The sequence below is a fragment of the Pristiophorus japonicus genome, chromosome 16 (genome assembly GCF_044704955.1).
Source record: "Pristiophorus japonicus isolate sPriJap1 chromosome 16, sPriJap1.hap1, whole genome shotgun sequence".
NCBI classification, from domain to species: Eukaryota; Metazoa; Chordata; class Chondrichthyes; family Pristiophoridae; genus Pristiophorus; species Pristiophorus japonicus.
The window spans coordinates 72471920-72493798 of record NC_091992.1 but is presented as its reverse complement, the minus strand read 5'-3'; the positions used below and the strand labels follow the sequence as shown (position 1 = coordinate 72493798).

Genomic DNA, 21879 nt, shown 5'->3' with positions numbered 1-21879 from the left:
TTCATAACCATGAAAGGAATAAGTGGCCTTATTCCTCCTACTTATTTGTATTGAACTGTATTTGCCATTTATCTGCCCACTCTGCAACCTGCTTATCTTACAGGACAGAAGGAGGCCATTCAGCCCATCGTGCCTGTGCTGGCTCTGTGTAAGAATAATCCAGTTATTCCCATGCCCCGCTCCTTCTCCATATCCCTGCAATTTTCTCCCCTTCAATGATATATCCCGTTCTCTTTGTAAAGTTATTAGTGACTCTGCGACCAGCGCCCTTTCAGGCAGTGCGTTTCAGGTCATAGTGCTCTGCGTTAAAAAACATGTCTCCTCAGCTCCACTCTGGTTCTCTTGTCAATTACCTTACAGTAAAATGTTCTTCCAGTATCTTGGTGCATTACTAGCTATAACCCCCAATCTGCAAATCCCAACACCACACCACCAATTGCTGAGTCCAATCATTTCTGTACATGGTGAGTAGCAGTGCCCCAGCTTGGATCCCCATGGGGCACTTTCCGACAGTCAGAGAGACTTCCCTTAACCCCCTACCCTCTGTTTCCTGATTTGTAGCCAGCTTGCGATCCATTCTGCTACCTGACCCTGACCTGTGCCACGAGTCTCTCACGGGGCATCGAATTGAAGGCCTTCTGAAAGTCCATGTACAATGTTTAAGCAAAATACTGCGGATGTTGGAATCGGGAATAAAAACAGAAAATGCTGGAAATCTCAGCGGGGTCAGGCAGCATCTGTGGTGAGGAGGCAGAGTTAACGTTTCGGGTCGATGATCCTTCGTCAGAACTGGAGCGTGTTCGGAAAGAACAGATTGTTAACCTGCACTGAAAGGGGGAGGGGAAGAAAGAACAAAAGGGAAGGTCCATGTACAACATCCACTTCATTACTCCTGTCTATTCTCTCTTAATTCTTCAAAGAATTCAATAAAGTTGGTTAAACAGGACTTTCCTATTCGGAATCCATGCTGACTATTTAAAATATATTCTGTCTCGAGATGTTTTTTCTGATCTTTCAGCAAAGATTCCAGTATTTTCCCTGCTACTGATGTTAAGCTCACAGGCCTGTAGTTCCCTGGATTAGTCTGTCTCCCCTATGGAAGATAGGAATATTTGTTGTTGTCAGCCTGCCCTCTGGCACTACTCATGCTGCCACTGGCTTGTTATATATGGATACTGCTGCCTCTGCTGTGTCTTCCCGAGTTTGGGTATCCCAGAGTGCAATCCACCAAGACCTGGGCTTTTGCCCTTCAGTATCGCCATCTTTCTTTTCACCATCGCGCTGTCCCCCTTGACTGTCTTCCTCTGTTGTCATTTCCTCTTTGTCAGTCTCCTCAGTCAAAACTGCGGCCGGGTATCTGCAGTATCCCTGCAATTTCAGTATCGTCCCGAAGAGTTTATCTTGCTCATCCCTGAGAGGCCCTGTTCCCAACATTCCTGTAAGCTGCCCAGCGTTCCAGGGACCCCACACAGCCCGCGTCGTGCCAGCTTCTCACCGCAAAAACCACGCATGTGCTTTATTTTGATTGGCTCGCTTTGCCTCTTAAAGGGGCCATGCGGCGCCAAAAAAATTACAGGGAACATTGCCTGTCCCTATCTTAATCCCACATTTCTTACCTGGATGCCTATAGAATACTTCACTATTTATATTCATTGATATTTTCATTTCATACTTTCTCTTTGCATTGTAATTATCTTTTTAACCTCTCCTAAACTCATCAAATTCCCTTTTATTCCTTTCCTTTATTGCTTATATATTTTGTGTATGTATTTGTCCTTAGATTCAATTTTTCCTCACTTTATTTATCCATTGCCTTGGCTAGTTTATTCTTAGTGGAATATATTCTTGCTGAATTCTATTGGGCTTCCCTTTAAATATTGCCCATTTTTAACGTTTTGTTAGTATTTTCCTCCAGTTTACCGTCTTTAGCTCCATCCTCATTCCCTCAAAGTTGGCTTTTTTTCCCCAATTTATTACTTTGGTCTTTGAGAGATGTGGGGGCCGATATTCAGGTGGGCCTCCGCCCGCCCAAGTGCTGCCCAAAGTGCCGCCGATGACTGGCGAGGTACCGGACGGTACTTTGGACGGGATATTCATCGCCGAGGTCCCTCGAAGATCGGCGGGCGGCAAATGGACGACGTATGTCGCCAATCTGGGCGGCAGCGGGCGGGAGATCACATTCTCGGCAGCAGAGGCGCTTACCGCCCAAGTGCCACCGAGGATGGAGCCGGGTCCATGGAGGGTCAAAGACCTGAAAAAAAATCACAAAAAAAAAACTATCCAAAGACCTTCAGGGAACCCCATGCAGGTAAGTCGCTGTTGAACTTTTAAAAAAAATGTTCACTTATCTTTTTTCCAGGTCCTTCAGACTCACCGTCGGGGACAGACCGGCCTCCAGCCAGCGTTCCCCTCCCGTTCTGCCGCCGAGTCCCGCCGACTCCCGCCTGCAGGAATCTGGGAGCTCGGCGGATGGGTGCTCAGTTGCACCACTCGGCCATCCGCTGATGCCAGCGGGCGCTTCCTGGCAGCTTTTCCCCCCCGCCCACTCCAGGTCACCTCCAAAGTGGCACTGGGCAAATCTGCAGGAGGAATGTCGGTGGCAGCGGGCGGTGGGCTGATGAAAATTGGCCCCATAGATTGTACAATCATTATCTTAAACCTTATATTATGATCACTATTCCCTAGATGTTCCCTATGTATACTTCTCTTATCTGTTCAGGTTCATTGGCCATTACGAGGTCTAGTGATTCCTCCCTTGTTGGGCTTCTTAAATATTGGGTCAGAAAGGAGTCTTGTACACATTGTAAAAACTCCATCTCCTTCCACCCTATCACTCCTTCTCCCTGCCACTTTATTTTGGGTTAGTTGAATTTCCCCTATGAATATGATTCTGTGTTTTTACACGTTTCATATATGTCCCGACATATTTTTCCTCCACTTCTTTTCCACTATGTGGTGGTCTGATATACCCTTCACTGTGACTGATCCCTTCCTATCCTTTATCGTAATCCAGATGGTTCCATTTCTATCTCTTTGTTAGTTATGTCCTTTCTTGCTCCTGCCATTGTTATTTCCGATTATAGCTACCCACCCTGCACTTTCCTACCCTATTGATTCTAAACACAATATAACCTGCAGTATTTCACTGCCTGTCTGCAGCCATGTCTCCATTGTCACGATTATATTTCCGTACTCCTAATTACTACCGCTCCCGTTTTACTATTGATGCTCTACAGAAAATTTAATCTGCTCTTATTTTTCATAACTTCTGCCTTATTTCTATCAGGGATTTTATTATCACTTCCTATAACCTTTTCTGTCCCCGGAGTGTTGATATAATCTTTTTGTGCTTTGTTTTTACCCCTTTTTCGAATCTCTAGGTTACTATTATATCCACCTAGATCCTACCCTCCTTACTAGTTTAAAGACGTTTCTACAGACCTATTTATCCTTTCCACTAGGGCACTGGTCCTACTCCAGGTCAGGAGGAGTCTGTCCTAATGGTACAGCTTCTTCCTGTCCCAGTACCAGTGTTCCGTGACATGGAACCGCTCCTTCCCACACCAACCTTTAACCTTCTACATTCACCTTCCTGATCTGCCTATCCCTAGGCCAATTAGCCCGAGATTACAACCCGTGATGTCCTGTTTTTTTAAGTTAGTTCCTATCTTCTGATATTCCCTTCACAGGACCTCCTCCCTGTTCTTTCCTGAGTCATTGGTCTTGACATAGACCACGGCAACTGGTTCTTCACCCTCCCTTTCTAAATATCTTTTCAGACACTTTGAAATATCTCTTACCCTGGCACTAGGTAGGCAACACATCACCTGGACTCTGACTGCAGAGGATACTCTCTATCCTCCTAATTATTGAATTCCCTATAATGATAACCTTTCCATACTGATGTTCTCTCCCTTCATCGTCGCTGGGTCAGAATCCTGGAACTCCCTCCCTAACAGCACTGTGGGAGCACCTTCACCACACGGACTGCAGCGGTTCAAGAAGATGGCTCGCCACCACCTTCTCAAAGGCGATTAGGGATGGGCAATAAATGCCGGCCTTGCCAGCAACGCCCACATCCAAGGAACGAATAAAAAGAACCACCTCCCACCTTAGACTGCCTCCTGCTCCATGGTTAGAATTCTGCCCATCCTCCCTGAAGACTTCATAATGGAGAACAGGGAAATGGCAGAGATTATGAACAAATATTTTGTATCAGACTTCACGGTAGCAGGCACTAAGAACATCCCAATAATGGATGTTCAAGAGGCAACAGGGAGAGAGGAACTTAAAAGCAATTACTGTCACTAAAGATAAAGTACTCGGTAAAATAATGGAACTAAAGGAGGACAAGTCCTCGGGACCTGATGACCTGCATCCCAGGGTCTTAAGAGAAGTGGCTGCAGAGATAGTGGATGCATTGGTTGTAATCTACCAAAATTTCCTGGATTCTGGAGAGGTCCCAGCGGATTGGAAAACCACAAATGTAACGCCATATTTTAAAAAGGAGGCAGACAGAAAGCAGGAAATTATAGACCAGTTAGCCTAACATCGGTCGTTGGGAAAATGCTGGAGTATATTATTAAGGAAGCAGTAGCAGGACATTTGGAAAAGCATGATTCAATCAAGCAGAGTCAGCAGGGTTTTATGAACGGGAAATCATGTTTGACAAATTTGCTGGAGTTCTTTGAGGATGTAACAAACAGGGTGTATAAAGGGGAACCAGTGGATGTGGTGTATTTGGATTTCCAGAAGGCATTTGATTAGGTGCCATATAAAAAGTTACTGCACAAAGCTCATGGGATTGGAGATAATATATTAGCATGGATAGAGAAAACAGAGAGTCGGGATAAATGAGTCATTTTCCGGTTGGCAAACGATAACTAGTGGGGTGCCGCATGGATCGGTGCTGGGGCCTCAACTATTAACAATCTATATTAATGACTTGATTGAAGGGACCGAGTGTAATGTAGCCAAGTTTGCTGATGATACAAAGATGGGTGGGAAAGCAAGTTGTGAAGAGGACACAAAGAATCTGGAAAGGGATTTAGACAGGCTAAGTGAGTGGGCAAACCTTTGGCAGATGGAGTATAATGTGGGAAAGTGTGAGGTTATCCACTTTGGCAGGAAAAATAAAAAAGCAAATTATTATTTAAATGGACGGAGATTACAAAATGCTGCAGTACAGAGGGACCTGGGGGTCCTTGTGCATGAAACAGGTACAGCAAGTGATCAGGAAGGCAAATGGAATGTTGGTCTTTATTGCAAGGGGGATGGGTATAAAAGCAGAGAAGTCCTGCTACAACTGTACAGGGTATTGGTGAGGCCACACCTGGGATACTGCGTACAGTTTTGATCTCCTTATTTAAGGAGGGATATACTTGCATTGGAAGCAGCTCAGAGAAGGCTCACTCGGTTGATTCCTGAGATGAAGTGGTTGACTTATAAAGAAAAGTTGAGTAGATTGGGCCTATACTCATTGGAATTTAGAAGAATGAGAGGTGATCTTATTGAAACATGTAAGATACTGAGGGGGCCCGACAAGGTAGATGCAGAGAGGATGTTTCCACTCATGGGAGAATCTGGAACTAAAGGGCATAGTTTAAGAATAAGGGGTCATCCATTTAAAACTGAGATGAGGAGGAATTTCTTCTCTCAGATGGTCATATATCTGTGGAATTCTCTGTCCCAGAAAGCTGAGGAGGCTGGGTCATTGAATATATTTGTGGAGATAGACAGATTTTTGAAAGATACGGGAGTGAAGGTTTATGGGGAATGGGCGGGGAAGTGGAGCTGAGCCCAAGATCAGATCAGCCATGATCTTCTTGAATGGCGGAGCAGGCTCGAGGGGCCGAATGGCTGACTCCTGTTCCTATTTCCTATGTCCCTATATTCCTCCTTATCCTCACAGGTATCAGGCACATTGTACCTGTTGGACTGGACCAGCCTCTGCGATTGCTCCCTCACTGCCTCCACATGGCTTGCCTTGCCCTGCTGACTCAAACACACTCTCCTCTTCCTGCACCAGTATTTGTCTGTGTGAAGTGACTGTGTTCTGGAGTGTCCCACTCTTCCTCCCCCTCCCTCATGTGTCCGAGTGTCTCTAACTCTCACTCATCGACTCTGAACCGGAGTGACACAAGGCAGAGGTCCACATTCCGCAGTCCCGACGTTGCCTGTGCTGCCATTTCCTACTCCCTACACTGGTTGTCGGGCACGATGGGCCTTGACTTGTGTTTATGAGCAGGGTTGTTGAGGCCCAGGATGAAGTACTAACCTGGAACCGCACGTGCTGGCTGGCGTCGAGCTCGGCCATCTCGAGCAGCAGCTGGAAAACTCTGCGGCTGGGCAGCCCGAGGACCTTCTGTAAACACAAGGGCAAAGGTCACCATTGCAAGCCCTTTCAGCCAAATGTCTGGTTTTGTCACGCCAGGCAATGTGGCCGGACCAGACAGTCCGACCGCGGAATGTTCCAAACAGCAAACTGGGCACAAAAATCTGATTTTTGATTCTCGCATTCAATCTCCAACTCACTGCTGTATTTTGGGTTGTGGAGCCTAATGTTTGGGTTTTCAGTCCAATCATTGGTGAAATCAATGGCAGAGCCAAGCTCTCCTTCCTCCCCTACCCCGCCCCCGCCCCACCCTCTCACATACCCACCGATACAAGTTCAGCATCATTTCTCTGCTTTCCAATTCTATCCCTCGAAAATCAAAGTCCAGTGCTTTGTTTGCTATCTTCATAGCCTTACTTTTAGTGATTTGTTTCCCTGTATCCACAGATCTCTGATCCTCGACCCGATTTAAACTCTTATTTTCCAAGGAATATGGCCTCTTTATTCTTCCTACCAAACTGTACCACCACGCACTTAATCAGAAGCCACAGGGTTGCTGGTGCATGTAATGGTAATCTGTCACACAGTGTAGTATTGGCACTGATCAGAATTAGAGGAAGCATCTAACCAGTGCTGTACCTGTTGGGAGTGTTTGATGGGACAGTGTAGAGGATGTTTGACTCTGTATCTAACCCGTGCTGTACCTGCCCTGGGAGTGTTTGATGGGGACAATGTAAAGGGAGCTTTACTCTGTACCTAACCCGTGCTGGACCTGCCCTGGGAGTATTTGAAGGGACAGTGTAGAGGGAGCTTTACTCTGTATCTAACCCCGTGCTGTACCTGCCCTGGGAGTGTTTGATGGGACAGTGTAGAGGGAGTTTTACTCTGTATCTAACCCGTGCTGTACCTAGCCTGGGAGTGTTTGATGGGGACAATGTAAAGTGAGCTTTACTCTGTATCTAACCCGTGCTGGACCTGCCCTGGGAGTGTTTGATGGGACAGTGTAGAGGGAGCTTTAGTCTGTATCTAACCCCGTGCTGTATCTGCCCTGGGAGTGTTTGATGGGACAGTGTAGAGGGAGCTTTACTCTGTATCTAACCCGTGCTGTACCTGCCCTGGGAGTGTTTGATGGGACAGTATAGAGGGAGCTTTACTCTGTATCTAACCCCCTGTACCTGCCTTGGGAGTGTTTGATGGGACAGTGTAGAGGGAGCTTTACTCTGTATCTAACCCGTGCTGTACCTGCCCTGGGAGTGTTTGATGGGACAGGGAGATTTACTATCTTCTTCCCTCAGCCTCTGCATCGAACAACTTCTCCTCGGTGATTTCAACCTCCATCTCAATTCATCATGCTCTCACTCCTCTGAGTTCACTATCCTCTTGACCCCCTTAATCTCTCCCTCCATGTGAACACCCCAACCCACATTCACGGCCAAGCCCTCGACCTTGCCATCTCTCGTGGCCTCGCTACTCCCATCGTGTCAATCGCAGATGAGGCCATCTCTGACCACTTCCTCATATCACTCTCCACCCACATTCCCCTACCACTGCCCCCTCACCTCCTTCTGTATCCGCCCCTGGAATAAAACTCTCCTGACTCTCTAACAACTGCACTATGAACTCCCAACTGTCCGCCTTTCGGCCCTCCATTCACCATGACATTTCTGCAGCTACCGATCTGCTCAACCACACCCTCACCACCACCTAGTCCCTGTTAAAACAATTACACTCACTCACCCTGGCCATTCCCCTTGGTACAACCATGATCTTTGCTCCTATTGTATCTATAAGCACTCTAATAATGACTCCACGAGGTAAGGTATTGTACTTGAACTGTTGTGACCTTAGTCCATTTATTGCAGCTCCTGAGTAAGGGTAAGTATGGTGAGCTCCCTTTTATACCTGGTTACCTGCAGTGTACAGGTGACCCTTAGGTCTCCACCAGTTGCACCCTCTTGTGGTACAGGCATAATGTAAACTGTGTGAAGATACATTCATTGGTCTTAAGTAACTGTACATTGAGTGTACAGGGTATATAAATACACAACACCACTCCCCCCTCAGTCTTGTGCCACTGGCCTTTGCACTGTATGCTGTGGCCCTAGACTTGAGTGCCCAAAGCCCTTGCATCTTGTCTGTGCTTTGGCTTGGCTCTCTCCCTGTAGAGCCCCAAGTTCTTATTGCCACAACATTGGGAAATGGTCAGCAGTGGACGGTTGAAGGTTGCTGTGGGGGTTGAGTGGGTTCTGGATGTGATCCATGTGTGTCCATGGCTACACACATCCATTTCCCACCCCCCATACATAGACCATGTGTGTGGCTCAACACCTGCACATGCATACATGTACAGAGAAAAAAAATAGGATTGGTTACATCACTGTTTGGGTTTAGCAGTAGTGGAACAAGTACATTTTACAGGTAAGGTACATACGTGGTATCACAGTCTTGCCCCTGGGGTGTAGGTACAGGTGGGTGAGGACACTTGTTCCAGAGTAACGGGACTGTGTCCAGGTTGTCTGATGGCAGCGCTGCGTCCCCTGCCAGCTGGGTGGGCTCGGGTCGCTCACCTGGCTGAGTCTCAGGGCTTTTGCCATTGCCTAGTGTAGGGCAGAGCCACAGGAGTGTGTGGCCTCCCTGTTCTCCTTTGAGTGCTTCAGTGTCTCCCTGTTGCCCTTCAGCGGTAGTGGGAGCCTGGTCATCCCAGGTCCCGCTGGGAGAGCTGGAGGGTGCTAACCTCTTACTGGTGGCCAGAGAGGTAGGGCCGATCTGGGGCAGGGTGCCCATAGTGGTGCCTTTGCCGTCCGCTGATCACTGACCCTGCAGTGGGTATGCTCCCACTGTGTGTGGCCACGCTCCCTGGGGCATCATATTGGTCCCGGAGGCCATGATCGGGTAGCCCGCTGGACCTGGGTGCTTCCAACGGGAGGTTGCCCTTGGTGTTGTTGGCGTACATGTAGAACCCGACATAGAAACATAGAAACATAGAAAATAGGTGAAGGAGTAGGCCATTTGGCCCTTCGAGCCTGCACTGCCATTCAATAAGATCATGGCTGATCATTCCCTCAGTACCCCTTTCTTGCTTTCTCTCCATTCCCCTTGATCCTTTAGCCATAAGGGCCATATCTAACTCCCTCTTGAATATATCCAATGAACTGGCATCAACAACTCTCTGCGGCAGGGAATTCCACAGGTTAACAACTCTCTGAGTGAAGACGTTTCTCCTCATCTCAGTCCTAAATGGCTTACCCCTTATCCTAAGTCTATGTCCCCTCGTTCTGGACTTCCCCAACATCGGGAACATTCTTCTCGCATCTAACCTGTCCAGTCCCGTCAGAATCTTATACATTTCTATGAGATCCCCTCTCATCCTTCTAAACTCCCGTGAATAAAGGCCCAGTTGATCCAGTCTCTCCTCATATGACAGTCCAGCCATCCCTGGAATTAGTCTGGTGAACCTTCGCTGCACTCTCTCAATAGCAAGAACGCCCTTCCTCAGATTAGGAGATCAAAACTGAACACAATATTCCAGGTGAGGCCTCACTAAGGCCCTGTACAACTGCAGTAAGACCTCCCTGCTCCTATACTCAAATCCCCTAGCTATGAAGGCCAACATACCATTTGCCGCCTTCACCGCCTGCTGTACCTGCATGCCAAACTTCAATTACTGATGAACCATGACACCCAGGTCTCGTTGCACCTCCCCTTTTCCTAATCTGCCACCATTCAGATAATATTCTGCCTTCATGTTTTTGCCCCCAAAATGGATAACCTCACATTTATCCACATTATACTGCATCTGCCATACATTTGCCCACTCACCTAACCTGTCCAAGTCACCCTGCAGCCTCTTAGCATCCCCCTCACAGCTCACACCGGCACCCAGTTTAGTGTCATCTGCAAACTTGGAGATATTACACGCAATTCCTTCATTCAAATCGTTAATGTATATTGTAAAGAGCTGGGGTCCCAGCACTGAGCCCTGCGGCACTCCACTAGTCACTGCCTGCCATTCTGAAAAGGACCCGTTTATCCCGACTCTCTGTTTTCTGTCTGCCAACCAGTTCTCTATCCATGTCAGTATGTTACCCCCAATACCATGCGCTTTGATTTTGCACACCAATCTCTTGTGCGCGACCTTGTCAAAAGCCTTTTGAAAGTCCAAATACACCACATCCACTGGTTCTCCCTTGTCCACTCTGCTAGTTACATCCTCAAAAAATTCCAGAAGATTTGTCAAGCATGATTTCCCTTCATAAACCCATGCTCACTTGGACCGATCATGTCACTGCTTTCCAAATGCGCTGCTATTTCATCCTTAATGATTGATTCCAACATTTTCCCCACTACTGATGTCAGGCTTCCCGGTCTATAATTACCCATTTTCTCTCTCCCTCCTTTTTTAAAAAGTGGTGTTACATTAGCTACCCTCCAGTCCATAGGAACTGATCCAGAGTCAATAGACTGTTCGAAAATGATTACCGATGCATCCACTTTTTTTCGGGCCACTTCCTTAAGTACTCTGGGATGCAGACTATCAGGCCCCAGGGATTTATCGGCCTTCAATCCCATCAATTTCCCTAATACAATTTCCCGCCTAATAAGGATATCCTTCAGTTCCTCCTTCTCATTAGACCCACTGTCCCCTAGTACATTCGGAAGGTTATTTGTGTCTTCCTTCGTGAAGACAGAACCAAAGTATTTGTTCAATTGGTCTGCCATTTCTTTGTTCCCCATTATAAATTCACCTGAATCTGACTGCAAGGGACCTACATTTGTCTTCACTAATCTTTTTCTCTTCACATATTTATAGAAGCTTTTGCAGTCAGTTTTTATGTTCCCTGCAAGCTTCCTCTCGTACTCTATTTTCCCCCTCTTAATTAAACCCTTAGTCCTCCTCTGTTGAACTCTAAATTTCTCCTCGTTCTTAGGTTTGTTGCTTTTTCTAGCCAATTTATATACCTCTTCTTTGCTTTTAACACTATCCTTAATTTCCCTTGTTAGCCACGGTTGAGCCACCTTCCCCGTTTTAATTTTACTCCAGACAGGGATGTACAATTGCTGAAGTCCATCCATGTGATCTTTAAATGTTTGCCATTGCCTATCCACCGTCAACCCTTTAAGTATCCTTTGTCAGTCTATTCTCGCCAATTCACACCTCATACCGTCGAAGTTACCTTTCCTTAAGTTCAGGACCCTAGTTTCCGAATTAACTGTGTCACTCTCCATCTTAATAAAGAATTCTACCATATTATGGTCATTCTTCCCCAAGGGGCCTCGCACAATAAATTTGCTAATTAGTCCCTTCTTGTTACACATCACCCAGTCTAGAATGGCCAGCTCTCTAGTTGGTTCCTCAACATATTGGTCTAGAAAACTATCCCTAATACACTCCAGGAAATCCTCCTCCACCGCATTGCTACCAGTTTGGTTAGCCCAATCAATATGTAGATTAAAGTCGCCCATGATAACTGCTGTACCTTTATTGCACACATCCCTTATTTCTTGTTTGATGCTGTCCTTAACCTCACTACTACTGTTTGGTGGTCTGTACACAACTCCCACTAGCGTTTTCTGCCCTTTGGTATTCCGCAGCTCCACCCATACCGATTCCACATCATTCAGGCTAATGTCCCTCCTTACTGTTGCATTAATTTCCTCTTTAACCAGCAACGCCACCCCGCCTCCTTTTCCTCTCTGCTTATCCTTCCTAAATATTGAATACCCCTGGATGTTGAGTTCCCAGCCTTGGTTACCCTGGAGCCATGTCTCCATGATACCAATAACATCATATCTGTTAACTGCTATCTGCGCAGTTAATTCGTCCACCTTATTCCGAATACTCCTCGCATTAAGGCACAGAGCCTTCAGGCTTGTGTTTAACACACTTTGCCCGTTTAGAATTTTGCTGTAATGTGCCCTCCACTTTTACTATTCTCCTTTGTATCTTTTGCTTCTGCCTCCATTTTATTTCCCTTTTATTTCCCTGCATAGGTTCCCATCACCCTGCCATATTAGTTTAACTCCTCCCCAACAACATTAGCAAGCACTCCCCCTAGGACATTGGTTCCGGTCCTTCCCAGGTGCAGACCGTCTGGTTTGTACTGGTCCCACCTCCCCCAGAACCGGTTCCAATGTCCCAGGAATTTGAATCTCTCCCTTTTGCATCACTCCTCAAGCCATGTATTCCTCTGGGCTATCCTGCGAATCCTACTCTGACTAGCACGTGGCACTGGTAGCAATCCTGAGATTACTACTTTTGAGATCCTACTTTTTAATTTAGCTCCTAGCTCCCTCAATTCGTCTCGTAGGACCTCATCCCATTTTTTACCTATATCGTTGGTACCTATATGCACCACGACAACTGGCTATTCACCCTCCATTTTCAGAATGTCCTGCACCCGCTCCGAAACATCCTTGACCCTTGCACCAGGGAGGCAACATACCATCCTGGAGTCTCGGTTGCGGCCGCAGAAACGCCTATCTATTCCCCTTACAATCGAATCCCCTATCACTATAACTCTTCCACTCTTTTTCCTGCCCTCTTGTGCAGCAGAGCCACCCACGGTGCCATGAACTTCGCTGCTGCTGTCCTCCCCTGATGAGTCATCCCCCTCAACAGTACCCAAAGCAGTGTATCTATTTTGCAGGGGGATGACCGCAGGGGACCCCTGCACTACTTTCCTTGCACTGCTCTTCCTGTTGGTCACCCATTTACTATCTGGCTGTGTACCCTTTACCTGCGGTGAGACCAACTCGCTAAACGTGCTATTCACGTCAGGAGCTGGAGGCGGATGCACTTCCCGCACACGTAGTCACCAGGGACATCGGAAGCGTCCCTGACTTCCCACATAGTACAGGAGGAGCATAACACGTGTCCGAACTGTCCTGCCATGACTTAACCCTTAGATTAACTTAATTTGGCAACAACAATGCTAAATGTTACTTACTGATATAGAAAAGAAAAAGAAAAACTACTCACCAATCACCAGCCAATCACTTACCTCCTTAGCTGCGATGTCACCTTTCGATTTCTTTCTACTTCTTTTTTGCCTTCTCTCCCTGCTGCAGCTGCACAAGCTGGGCCTTTATAGGCCTCACCAACACCCCGAACTCCCGCCTCTCCTCTGCCACCACCTCCCGCTGCTGCTGGGCCTTTATAGGCCTCACCAACACCCCGAACTCCCGCCTCTCCTCTGCCACCACCTCCCGCTGCTGCTGGGCCTTTATAGGCCTCACCAACACCCCGAACTCCCGCCTCTCCTCTGCCACCACCTCCCGCTGCTGCTGGGCCTTTATAGGCCTCACCAACACCCCGAACTCCCGCCTCTCCAACTGCCGCCACCTCCCGCTGCCGCTGGGCACATCATTTCTTCATTTACAGTCATGATACATTGGCTCCGACCGCAATCACCCGACTTGACATTATTGGTTGTCTTTACATATTCACATTTGTCAATGACATTTTTTCCATGTGTATTACTGGCATCGCTGTACAAAGAATGGAATTGTCCCTTTAATTGCTCTGGGTTGTCTGTGTCGTCGCTGTGCAGTCGAGGTGGACGGTTGGATTTTCAGGTGCTGTGGTGGATCCAAATTTGGGGCCGCATAGGACGTCGATCGCCGGGGCCTGGAGGCTTTCACAACTCCAACAGATTTGGATTTGTTTCATCCACCTTTTTCCCAGCAGCGTTGGACCATCACCAGCAACAATCCACAAAGGTAGCTTGTGCATCGCGCAGCCGTTAGACACCTGGACATCCACGCTGCCAACAACTGGGATGGTGTCGTTTGTGTAAGTGAGCAGCTTCACCTGGATCGGGAGCATCTTAGGACGTTTGGTGGGATTGTCCCAGAGTTTCTCAAAGGCCATCTGATACATCAGCGATTGGCTCGCCCCCTGTGTCGACTTCCATCGAGACTGGAACACCGTTGATTTCAACTTCTATTTTCAACGGAGAACTCTCAGTGGAGCAGGTAAACACTCCGTACACCTCTTCATGGGGCTGAGCTGCCTCCTGGACTCTCTCTTCCTCTTCATCAGAGCTGGAGCCCGGGTGATCGGCCAACTCTTCAGCGACTCGGTGAGTAAATTTCTCTTGCACATTCGCTGGAGATGGCCTTTCGCGTTACAGCCTTTGCAAGTGTGGTCTTTGTAGCAGCACTGCCATTAATTGCCTTCTGCAGGGTGACTGTGGTGTCCTCAGAGAGCAGCTTGTGGAGGAGGCCCTCGTGGCCGATTCCAATAAAAAAGATGTCCCTCAGTGCTTTGGTGAAGTGGTCGCCAAAATCACACGTTGCAGCCAATCGTCTCAGGTCTTGTGATTTCTTGGCCTTCAGGCCACTGGTGTGTGTAGAACCGGTGTCTGGCTGTGAGGATGCTCTCTTTAGGCTTGAGCTATCCTGTATCATCGTTATGAGCTCCACATACATTTTGGTTGTCATCTTCTCTGGGGCTAGCACGTCCCTGACAAGGCCATGAACGGTGGGCCCACAACTGCTGAGCAGGATGGCTCGGCGTTTATCAGCCAGCGAGGTCATTGTGTCTCCAGCCAGGTCGTTCACGATGAAATAGTGTTCGAGCCTTTCCACAAAGGCATCGCAATCTTCTCCATTGGCGAATTGTTGAAAGTTGCAAAGGTTAGCCATTTTTTGCGTGGAAATTCGTAATCTCGTCGCCAGTTATAGTGCCTGTAAGCACTCTAGTAATTACTCCACGAGGCAAGGTATTGTAATTGAACTGTTGTGACCTTAGTCCATTTATTGCAGCTCCTGAATGAGGGTACAGTAAGGTGAGCTCCCTTTTATACCTGGTTACCTGCAGTGTGCAGGTGACCCCTAGGTCTCCACCAGTTGCACCCTCTGGTGGTACAGGTATAGTGTATACAGGGTGAGGATACATTCAGTGGTCTTATGTAACTGTACATTGAGTGTACAGGGTATATACTTATATTATACATACAAAACAGATCTCTTGTCCAAGGAACGCAGACTTGAACGGATATGGCGGACAACTGGTTGAGCCATTCTCCGCCAGATCTGGCTGGACCACATACAGCATTATCGAGTCCTGCTCTCGTCTGCCAAAATCGCTCACTATTCCAGAATCATTCTGGAATGTAAAGATAAACCCTGGCTTCTAATCTTCACTACTAACCATCTTTTTAAATCCCTCTCCCCAGTCTCCACCCTCACCTCCGACAATATGTGTGAGGAGATCATGAACTTCTTTGTCTCTAAGATTGAGACCATCCGTTCAGCTGCCTCTGTCTCTTCCCTCCCTTCCCCAAGCCCACTGGTCCAAACTTCCTCTAAGGATCCCCCCGGCCCCAGCCCTGACCTCACATCTTTCTCCAGTTTCTCTCCGATCTCCTCTCTTGACCTTTCCGAGCTCATCCTGTCCTTGAGACCCACTTCCTGCTCCCTTGACCCTATTCCCACCAAACTGCTGACCACCCAACTTCCTTTCCTGGCTCCCATGTTAGCCGACATTGTTAACGGTTCTCTCTCCTCAGGTACTGTCCCCCTCTCCCTCAAATCTGCCGTCATCACCCTCTCCTCAAAAACCCACCCTCGACCCCTCCGTCCTTGCAAACTACCGCCCCATCTCCAACCTCCCTTTCCTCTCCAAAGTCCTTGAACGTGTTGTCGCTCCCAGATCCGTGCCCATCTTTCCCGCAATTCCATGTTTGAATCCCTCCAATCCGTTTCCGCCCCTGCCACAGTACCGAAACGGCTCTCATCAAAGTCACAAATGACATCCTGTGTGACAATGCAGTGGTAAAGTATCTCTCCTCGTCCTTCTGGACTGGTCTGCAGCCTTTGACACAGTTGACCACTCCATCCTCCTCCAACGCCTCTCCACCATCGTCCAGCTGGGAGGGACTGCACTCGCCTGGTTCCATTCTTATCGATCTAATCGTAGCCAGAGAATCACCTGCAACGGCTTCTCTTCCCGCCCCCGCATCGTTACCTCTGGTGTCCCCCAAGGATCTATCCTTGGCCCCTCCTATTTCTCATCTACATGTTGCCCCTCGGCGACATCATCCGGAAACACAGTGTCAGTTTCCACATGTACGCTGACGACACCCAGCTCCACCTCACGACTGTTATGCTCATAGAAACATAGAAACATAGAAAATAGGTGCAGGAGCAGGCCATTCAGCCCTTCTAGCCTGCACCACCATTCAATGAGTTCATGGCTGAACATGAAACTTCAGTACCCCCTTCCTGCTTTCTCGCCATACCCCTTGATCCCTCGAATAGTAAGGACTTCATCTAACTCCCTTTTGAATATATTTAGTGAATTGGCCTCAACTACTTTCTGTGGTAGAGAATTCCACAGATTCACCACTCTCTGGCTGAAGAAGTTTCTCCTCATCTCGGTCCTAAATGGCTTACCCCTTATCCTCAGACTGTGACCCCTGGTTCTGGACTTCCCCAACATTGGGAACATTCTTCCTGCATCTAACCTGTCTAAACCTGTCAGAATTTTAAACGTTTCTATGAAGTCCCCTCTCATTCTTCTGAACTCCAGTGAATATAAGCCCAGTTGATCCAGTCTTTCTTGATAGGTCAGTCCCACCATCCCGGGAATCAGTCTGGTGAATCTTCGCTGCACTCCCTCAATAGCAAGAATATCCTTCCTCAAGTTAGGAGACCAAAACTGTACACAATACTCCAGGTGTGGCCTCACCAAGGCCCTGTACAACTGTAGCAACACCTCCCTGCCCCTGTACTCAAATTCCAACATGCCATTTGCTTTCTTAACCGCCTTCTGTACCTGCATGCCAACCTTCAATGACTGATGTACCATGACACCCAGGTCTCGTTGCACCTTCCCTTTTCCTAATCTGTCACCATTCAGATAATAGTCTGTCTCTCTGTTTTTACCACCAAAGTGGATAACCTCACATTTATCCACATTATACTTCATCTGCCATGCATTTGCCCACTCACCTAACCTATCCAAGTCACTCTGCAGCCTCATAGCATCCTCCTCGCAGCTCACACTGCCACCCAACTTAGTGTCATCCGCAAATTTGGAGATACTACATTTAATCCCCTCGTCTAAATCATTAATGTACAATGTAAACAGCTGGGGCCCCAGCACAGAATCTTGCGGTACCCCACTAGTCACTGCCTGCCATTCTGAAAAGTACCCATTTACTCCTACTCTTTGCTTCCTGTCTGACAACCAGTTCTCAATCCACGTCAGCACACTACCCCCAATCCCATGTGCTTTAACTTTGCACATTAATCTCTTGTGTGGGACCTTGTCGAAAGCCTTCTGAAAGTCCAAATATACCACATCAACTGGTTCTCCTTTGTCCACTTTACTGGAAACATCCTCAAAAAATTCCAGAAGATTTGTCAAGCATGATTTCCCTTTCACAAATCCATGCTGACTTGGACCTATCATGTCACCATTTTCCAAATGCGCTGCTATGACATCCTTAATAATTGATTCCATCATTTTACCCACTACTGAGGTCAGGCTGACCGGTCTATAATTCCCTGTTTTCTCTCTCCCTCCTTTTTTAAAAAGTGAGGTTACATTGGCTACCCTCCACTCGATAGGAACTGATCCAGAGTCAATGGAATGTTGGAAAATGATTGTCAATCCATCCGCTATTTCCAAGGCCACCTCCTTAAGTACTCTGGGATGCAGTCCATCAGGCCCTGGGGATTTATTGGCCTTCAATCCCATCAATTTCCCAAACACAATTTCCCGACTAATAAAGATTTCCCTCAGTTCCTCCTCCTTACGAGACCCTCTGACCCCTTTTATATCCGTAAGGTTGTTTGTGTGCTCCTTAGTGAATACCGAACCAAAGTACTTGTTCAATTGGTCTGCCATTTCTTTGTTCCCCGTTATGACGTCCCCTGATTCTGACTGCAGGGGACCTACGTTTGTCTTTACTAACATTTTTCTCTTTACATACATATAGAAACTTTTGCAATCCGCCTTAATGTTCCCTGCAAGCTTCTTCTCGTACTCCATTTTCCCTGCCCTAATCAAACCCTTTGTCCTCCTCTGCTGAGTTCTAAATTTCTCCCAGTCCCCGGGTTCGCTGCTATTTTTGGCCAATTTGTATGCCACTTCCTTGGCTTTAATACTATCCCTGATTTCCCTAGATAGCCACGGTTGAGCCACCTTCCCTTTTTTATTTTTACACCAGACAGGAATGTACAATTGTTGTAATTCATCCATGCGGTCTCTAAATGTCTGCCATTGCCCATCCACAGTCAACCCCTTAAGTATCATTCGCCAATCTATCCTAGCCAATTCACGCCTCATACCTTCAAAGTTACCCTTCTTTAAGTTCTGGACCATGGTCTCTGAATTAACTGTTTCATTCTCCATCCTAATGCAGAATTCCACCATATTATGGTCACTCTTCCCCAAAGGGCCTCGCACAATGAGATTGCTAATTAATCCTCTCTCATTACACAACACCCAGTCTAAGATGGCCTCCCCCCTAGTTGGTTCCTCGACATATTGGTCTAGAAAACCATCCCTTATGCACTCCAGGAAATCCTCCTCCACCGTATTGCTTCCAGTTTGGCTAGCCCAATCTATGTGCATATTAAAGTCACCCATTATAACTGCTGCACCTTTATTGCATGCACCCCTAATTTCCTGTTTGATGCCCTCCCCAACATCACTACTACTGTTTGGAGGTCTGTACACAACTCCCACTAATGTTTTTTGCCCTTTGGTGTTCTGCAGCTCTACCCATATAGATTCCACATCATCCAAGCTAATGTCGTTCCTAACTATTGCATTAATCTCCTCTTTAACCAGCAATGCTACCCCACCTCCTTTTCCTTTTATTCTATCCTTCCTGAATGTTGAATACCCCTGGATGTTGAGTTCCCAGCCCTGATCATCCTGGAGCCCCGTCTCCGTAATCCCAATCACATCATATTTGTTAACATCTATTTGCACAGTTAATTCATCCACCTTATTGCGGATACTCCTTGCATTAAGACACAAAGCCTTCATGCTTGTTTTTTTAACACCCTTTGTCCTTTTAGAATTTTGCTGTACAGTGGCCCTTTTTGTTCTTTGCCTTGGGTTTCTCTGCCCTCCACTTTTCCTCATCTCCTTTCTGTCTTTTGCTTTTGCCTCCTTTTTGTCTCCCTCTGTCTCCCTGCATTGGTTCCCATCCCCCTGCCATATTAGTTTAACTCCTCCCCAACAGCACTAGCAAACACTCCCCCTAGGACATTGGTTCCAGTCCTGGCCAGGTGCAGACCGTCCGGTTTGTACTGGTCCCACCTCCCCCAGAACCAGTTCCAATGCCCCAGGAATTTGAATCCCTCCCTGCTGCACCACTGCTCAAGCCACGTATTCATCTGCGCTATCCTGCGATTCCTACTCTGACTAGCACGTGGCACTGGTAGCAATCCTGAGATTACTACTTTTGAGGTCCTACTTTTTAATTTAGCTCCTAGCTCCTTAAATTCGTTTCGTAGGACCTCATCCCTTTTTTTACCTATGTCGTTGGTACCAATGTGCACCACGACAACTGGCTGTTCTCCCTCCCATTTCAGAATGTCTTGCACCCGCTCCGAGACATCCTTGACCCTTGTACCAGGGAGGCAACATACCATCCTGGAGTCTCAGTTGTGGCCGCAGAAACGCCTATCTATTCCCCTCACCATTGAATCCCCTATCACTATTGCGCTCCCACTCTTTTTCCTGCCCTCCTGTGCAACAGAGCCAGCCACGGTGCCATGAACTTGGCTGCTGCTGCCCTCCCCTGATGAGTCATCCCCCCCAACAGTACTCAAAGCGGTGTATCTGTTTTGCAGGGGGATGACCACAGGGGACCCCTGCACTACCTTCCTTGCACTACTCTTCCTGCTGGTCTTCCATTCCCTATCTGGCTGTGGACCCTTCTCTTGCGGTAAGACCAACTCACTACACGTGATACTCACGTCATTCTCAGCATCGTGGATGCTCCAGAGTGAATCCACCCTCAGTTCCAATTCCGCAACGCGGACCGTCAGGAGCTCGAGGCGGATACACTTCCCGCACACGTAGTCGCCAGGGACACCGGAAGTGTCCCTGAGTTCCCACATGGTACAGGAGGAGCATAACACCCGACCGAGCTCTCCTGCCATGACTTAACCCTTAGATACACTTAAATTGGCAACAACAATGTTAAAAGTTACTGACTAATATAAAAAGAAAAAGAAAAACTACTCACCAATCACCAGCCAATCACTTACCCCCTAGGCTGTGACATCACCTTTCTGTTTCTTTCTACTTCTTTTTTGCCTTCTCTCCCCGCTGCAGCTGCACAAGTACGCCTCACCAACGAACTCCCGACGCCTCGCGCGGCCTTTTATAGGCCTCCGACCCCGGACTCACGCCTCACCAACGAACTCCCGACGCCTCTCGCGGCCTTTTATAGGCATGGATGTGGGCTTCAGCAGCGGATCAGCTGAGGCAAGTGCGGAGATGAGCGATGTTACGGAGGTGGAAATGGGCGGTCTTAGTTATGCTGCGGATAGGTGATCGAAAACTAATTTCAGGGTCAAATATGACACCGAGGTTGCGAACAGTCTGGTTCAGCCTCAGACAGGAGTTGGGGAGAGGGATGGAGTCAGTGGCTGGGGAATGGAGTTTGTGGCGAGGACCGAAAACAATGGCTTCGGTGTTCCCAATATTCAATTGAAGAAAATTTCTGCTGATCCAGAACTGGATGTCGGACAAGCAGTCTGACCATTTGGAGACCGTGGAAGGGTCGAGAGAAGTGGTGGTTGTTATGTATGCAACCCCAGGCAACCTGTATAATATCGCTACCAGCGGGCTTACCTGTTGGAGTCCCAAGGGATCCCAGCATCCCTTGGAGTACTGTATATAAGCAGGTCTCCCTCGCTGTACCAACACTCTGGAGTCTGAATAAAGGAGCTAAGGTTACACTTACTCATTGTCTACAGTACTCATTTGCATTTCTTTGTTATGAGTCCGGGGTCGGAGGCCTATAAAAGGCCGCGAGAGGCGTCGGGAGTTCGTTGGTGAGGCGTGAGTCCGGGGTCGGAGGCCTATAAAAGGCCGCTAGAGGCGTCGGGAGTTCGTTGGTGAGGTGTGAGTCCGGGGTCGGAGGCCTATAAAAGGCCGCGAGAGGCGTCGGGAGTTCGTTGGTGAGGCGTGAGTCCTGGGTCGGAGGCCTATAAAGGCCGCGAGAGGCGTCGGGAGTTCGTTGGTGAGGCTAGGGGGATCAAGGGGTATGGCGATAAAGCAGGAATGGGGTACTGAAGTTGAATGTTCAGCCATGAACTCATTGAATGGCGGTGCAGGCTAGAAGGGCCGAATGGCCTACTCCTGCACCTATTTTCTATGTTTCTATTTTCTATGTTATCTCTAGACTTAACTTTTCCAACGCACTCCTGGCCTCCCATATTCTACCCTACGTAAACTGGAGGTGATCCAAAACTCGGCTGCCTGTGTCCTAACTCGCACCAAGTCCCACTCACCCATGATCCCCTGTGCTTGCTAACCTACATTGGCTTCCAGTTAAGCAACACCTCGA

At 47.8% G+C, this 21879-nt stretch overlaps 1 protein-coding gene across 1 annotated transcript in view; it reads right to left on the bottom strand.

Annotated features, from left to right (window-relative positions):
• Positions 1-1143: 1143 nt before the first annotated feature.
• Positions 1144-21879, bottom strand: part of LOC139226189 (protein HEATR9-like) — a 120909-nt gene continuing 100173 nt past the window's right edge. The window contains exons 13-14 of the mRNA XM_070856821.1: positions 6278-6364; positions 1144-1368 (exon numbers count right to left, since the gene is read on the bottom strand). Coding sequence (XP_070712922.1) covers positions 1144-1368; positions 6278-6364 — 312 coding nt within the window. The remainder of the gene's footprint in view (positions 1369-6277; positions 6365-21879) is intronic.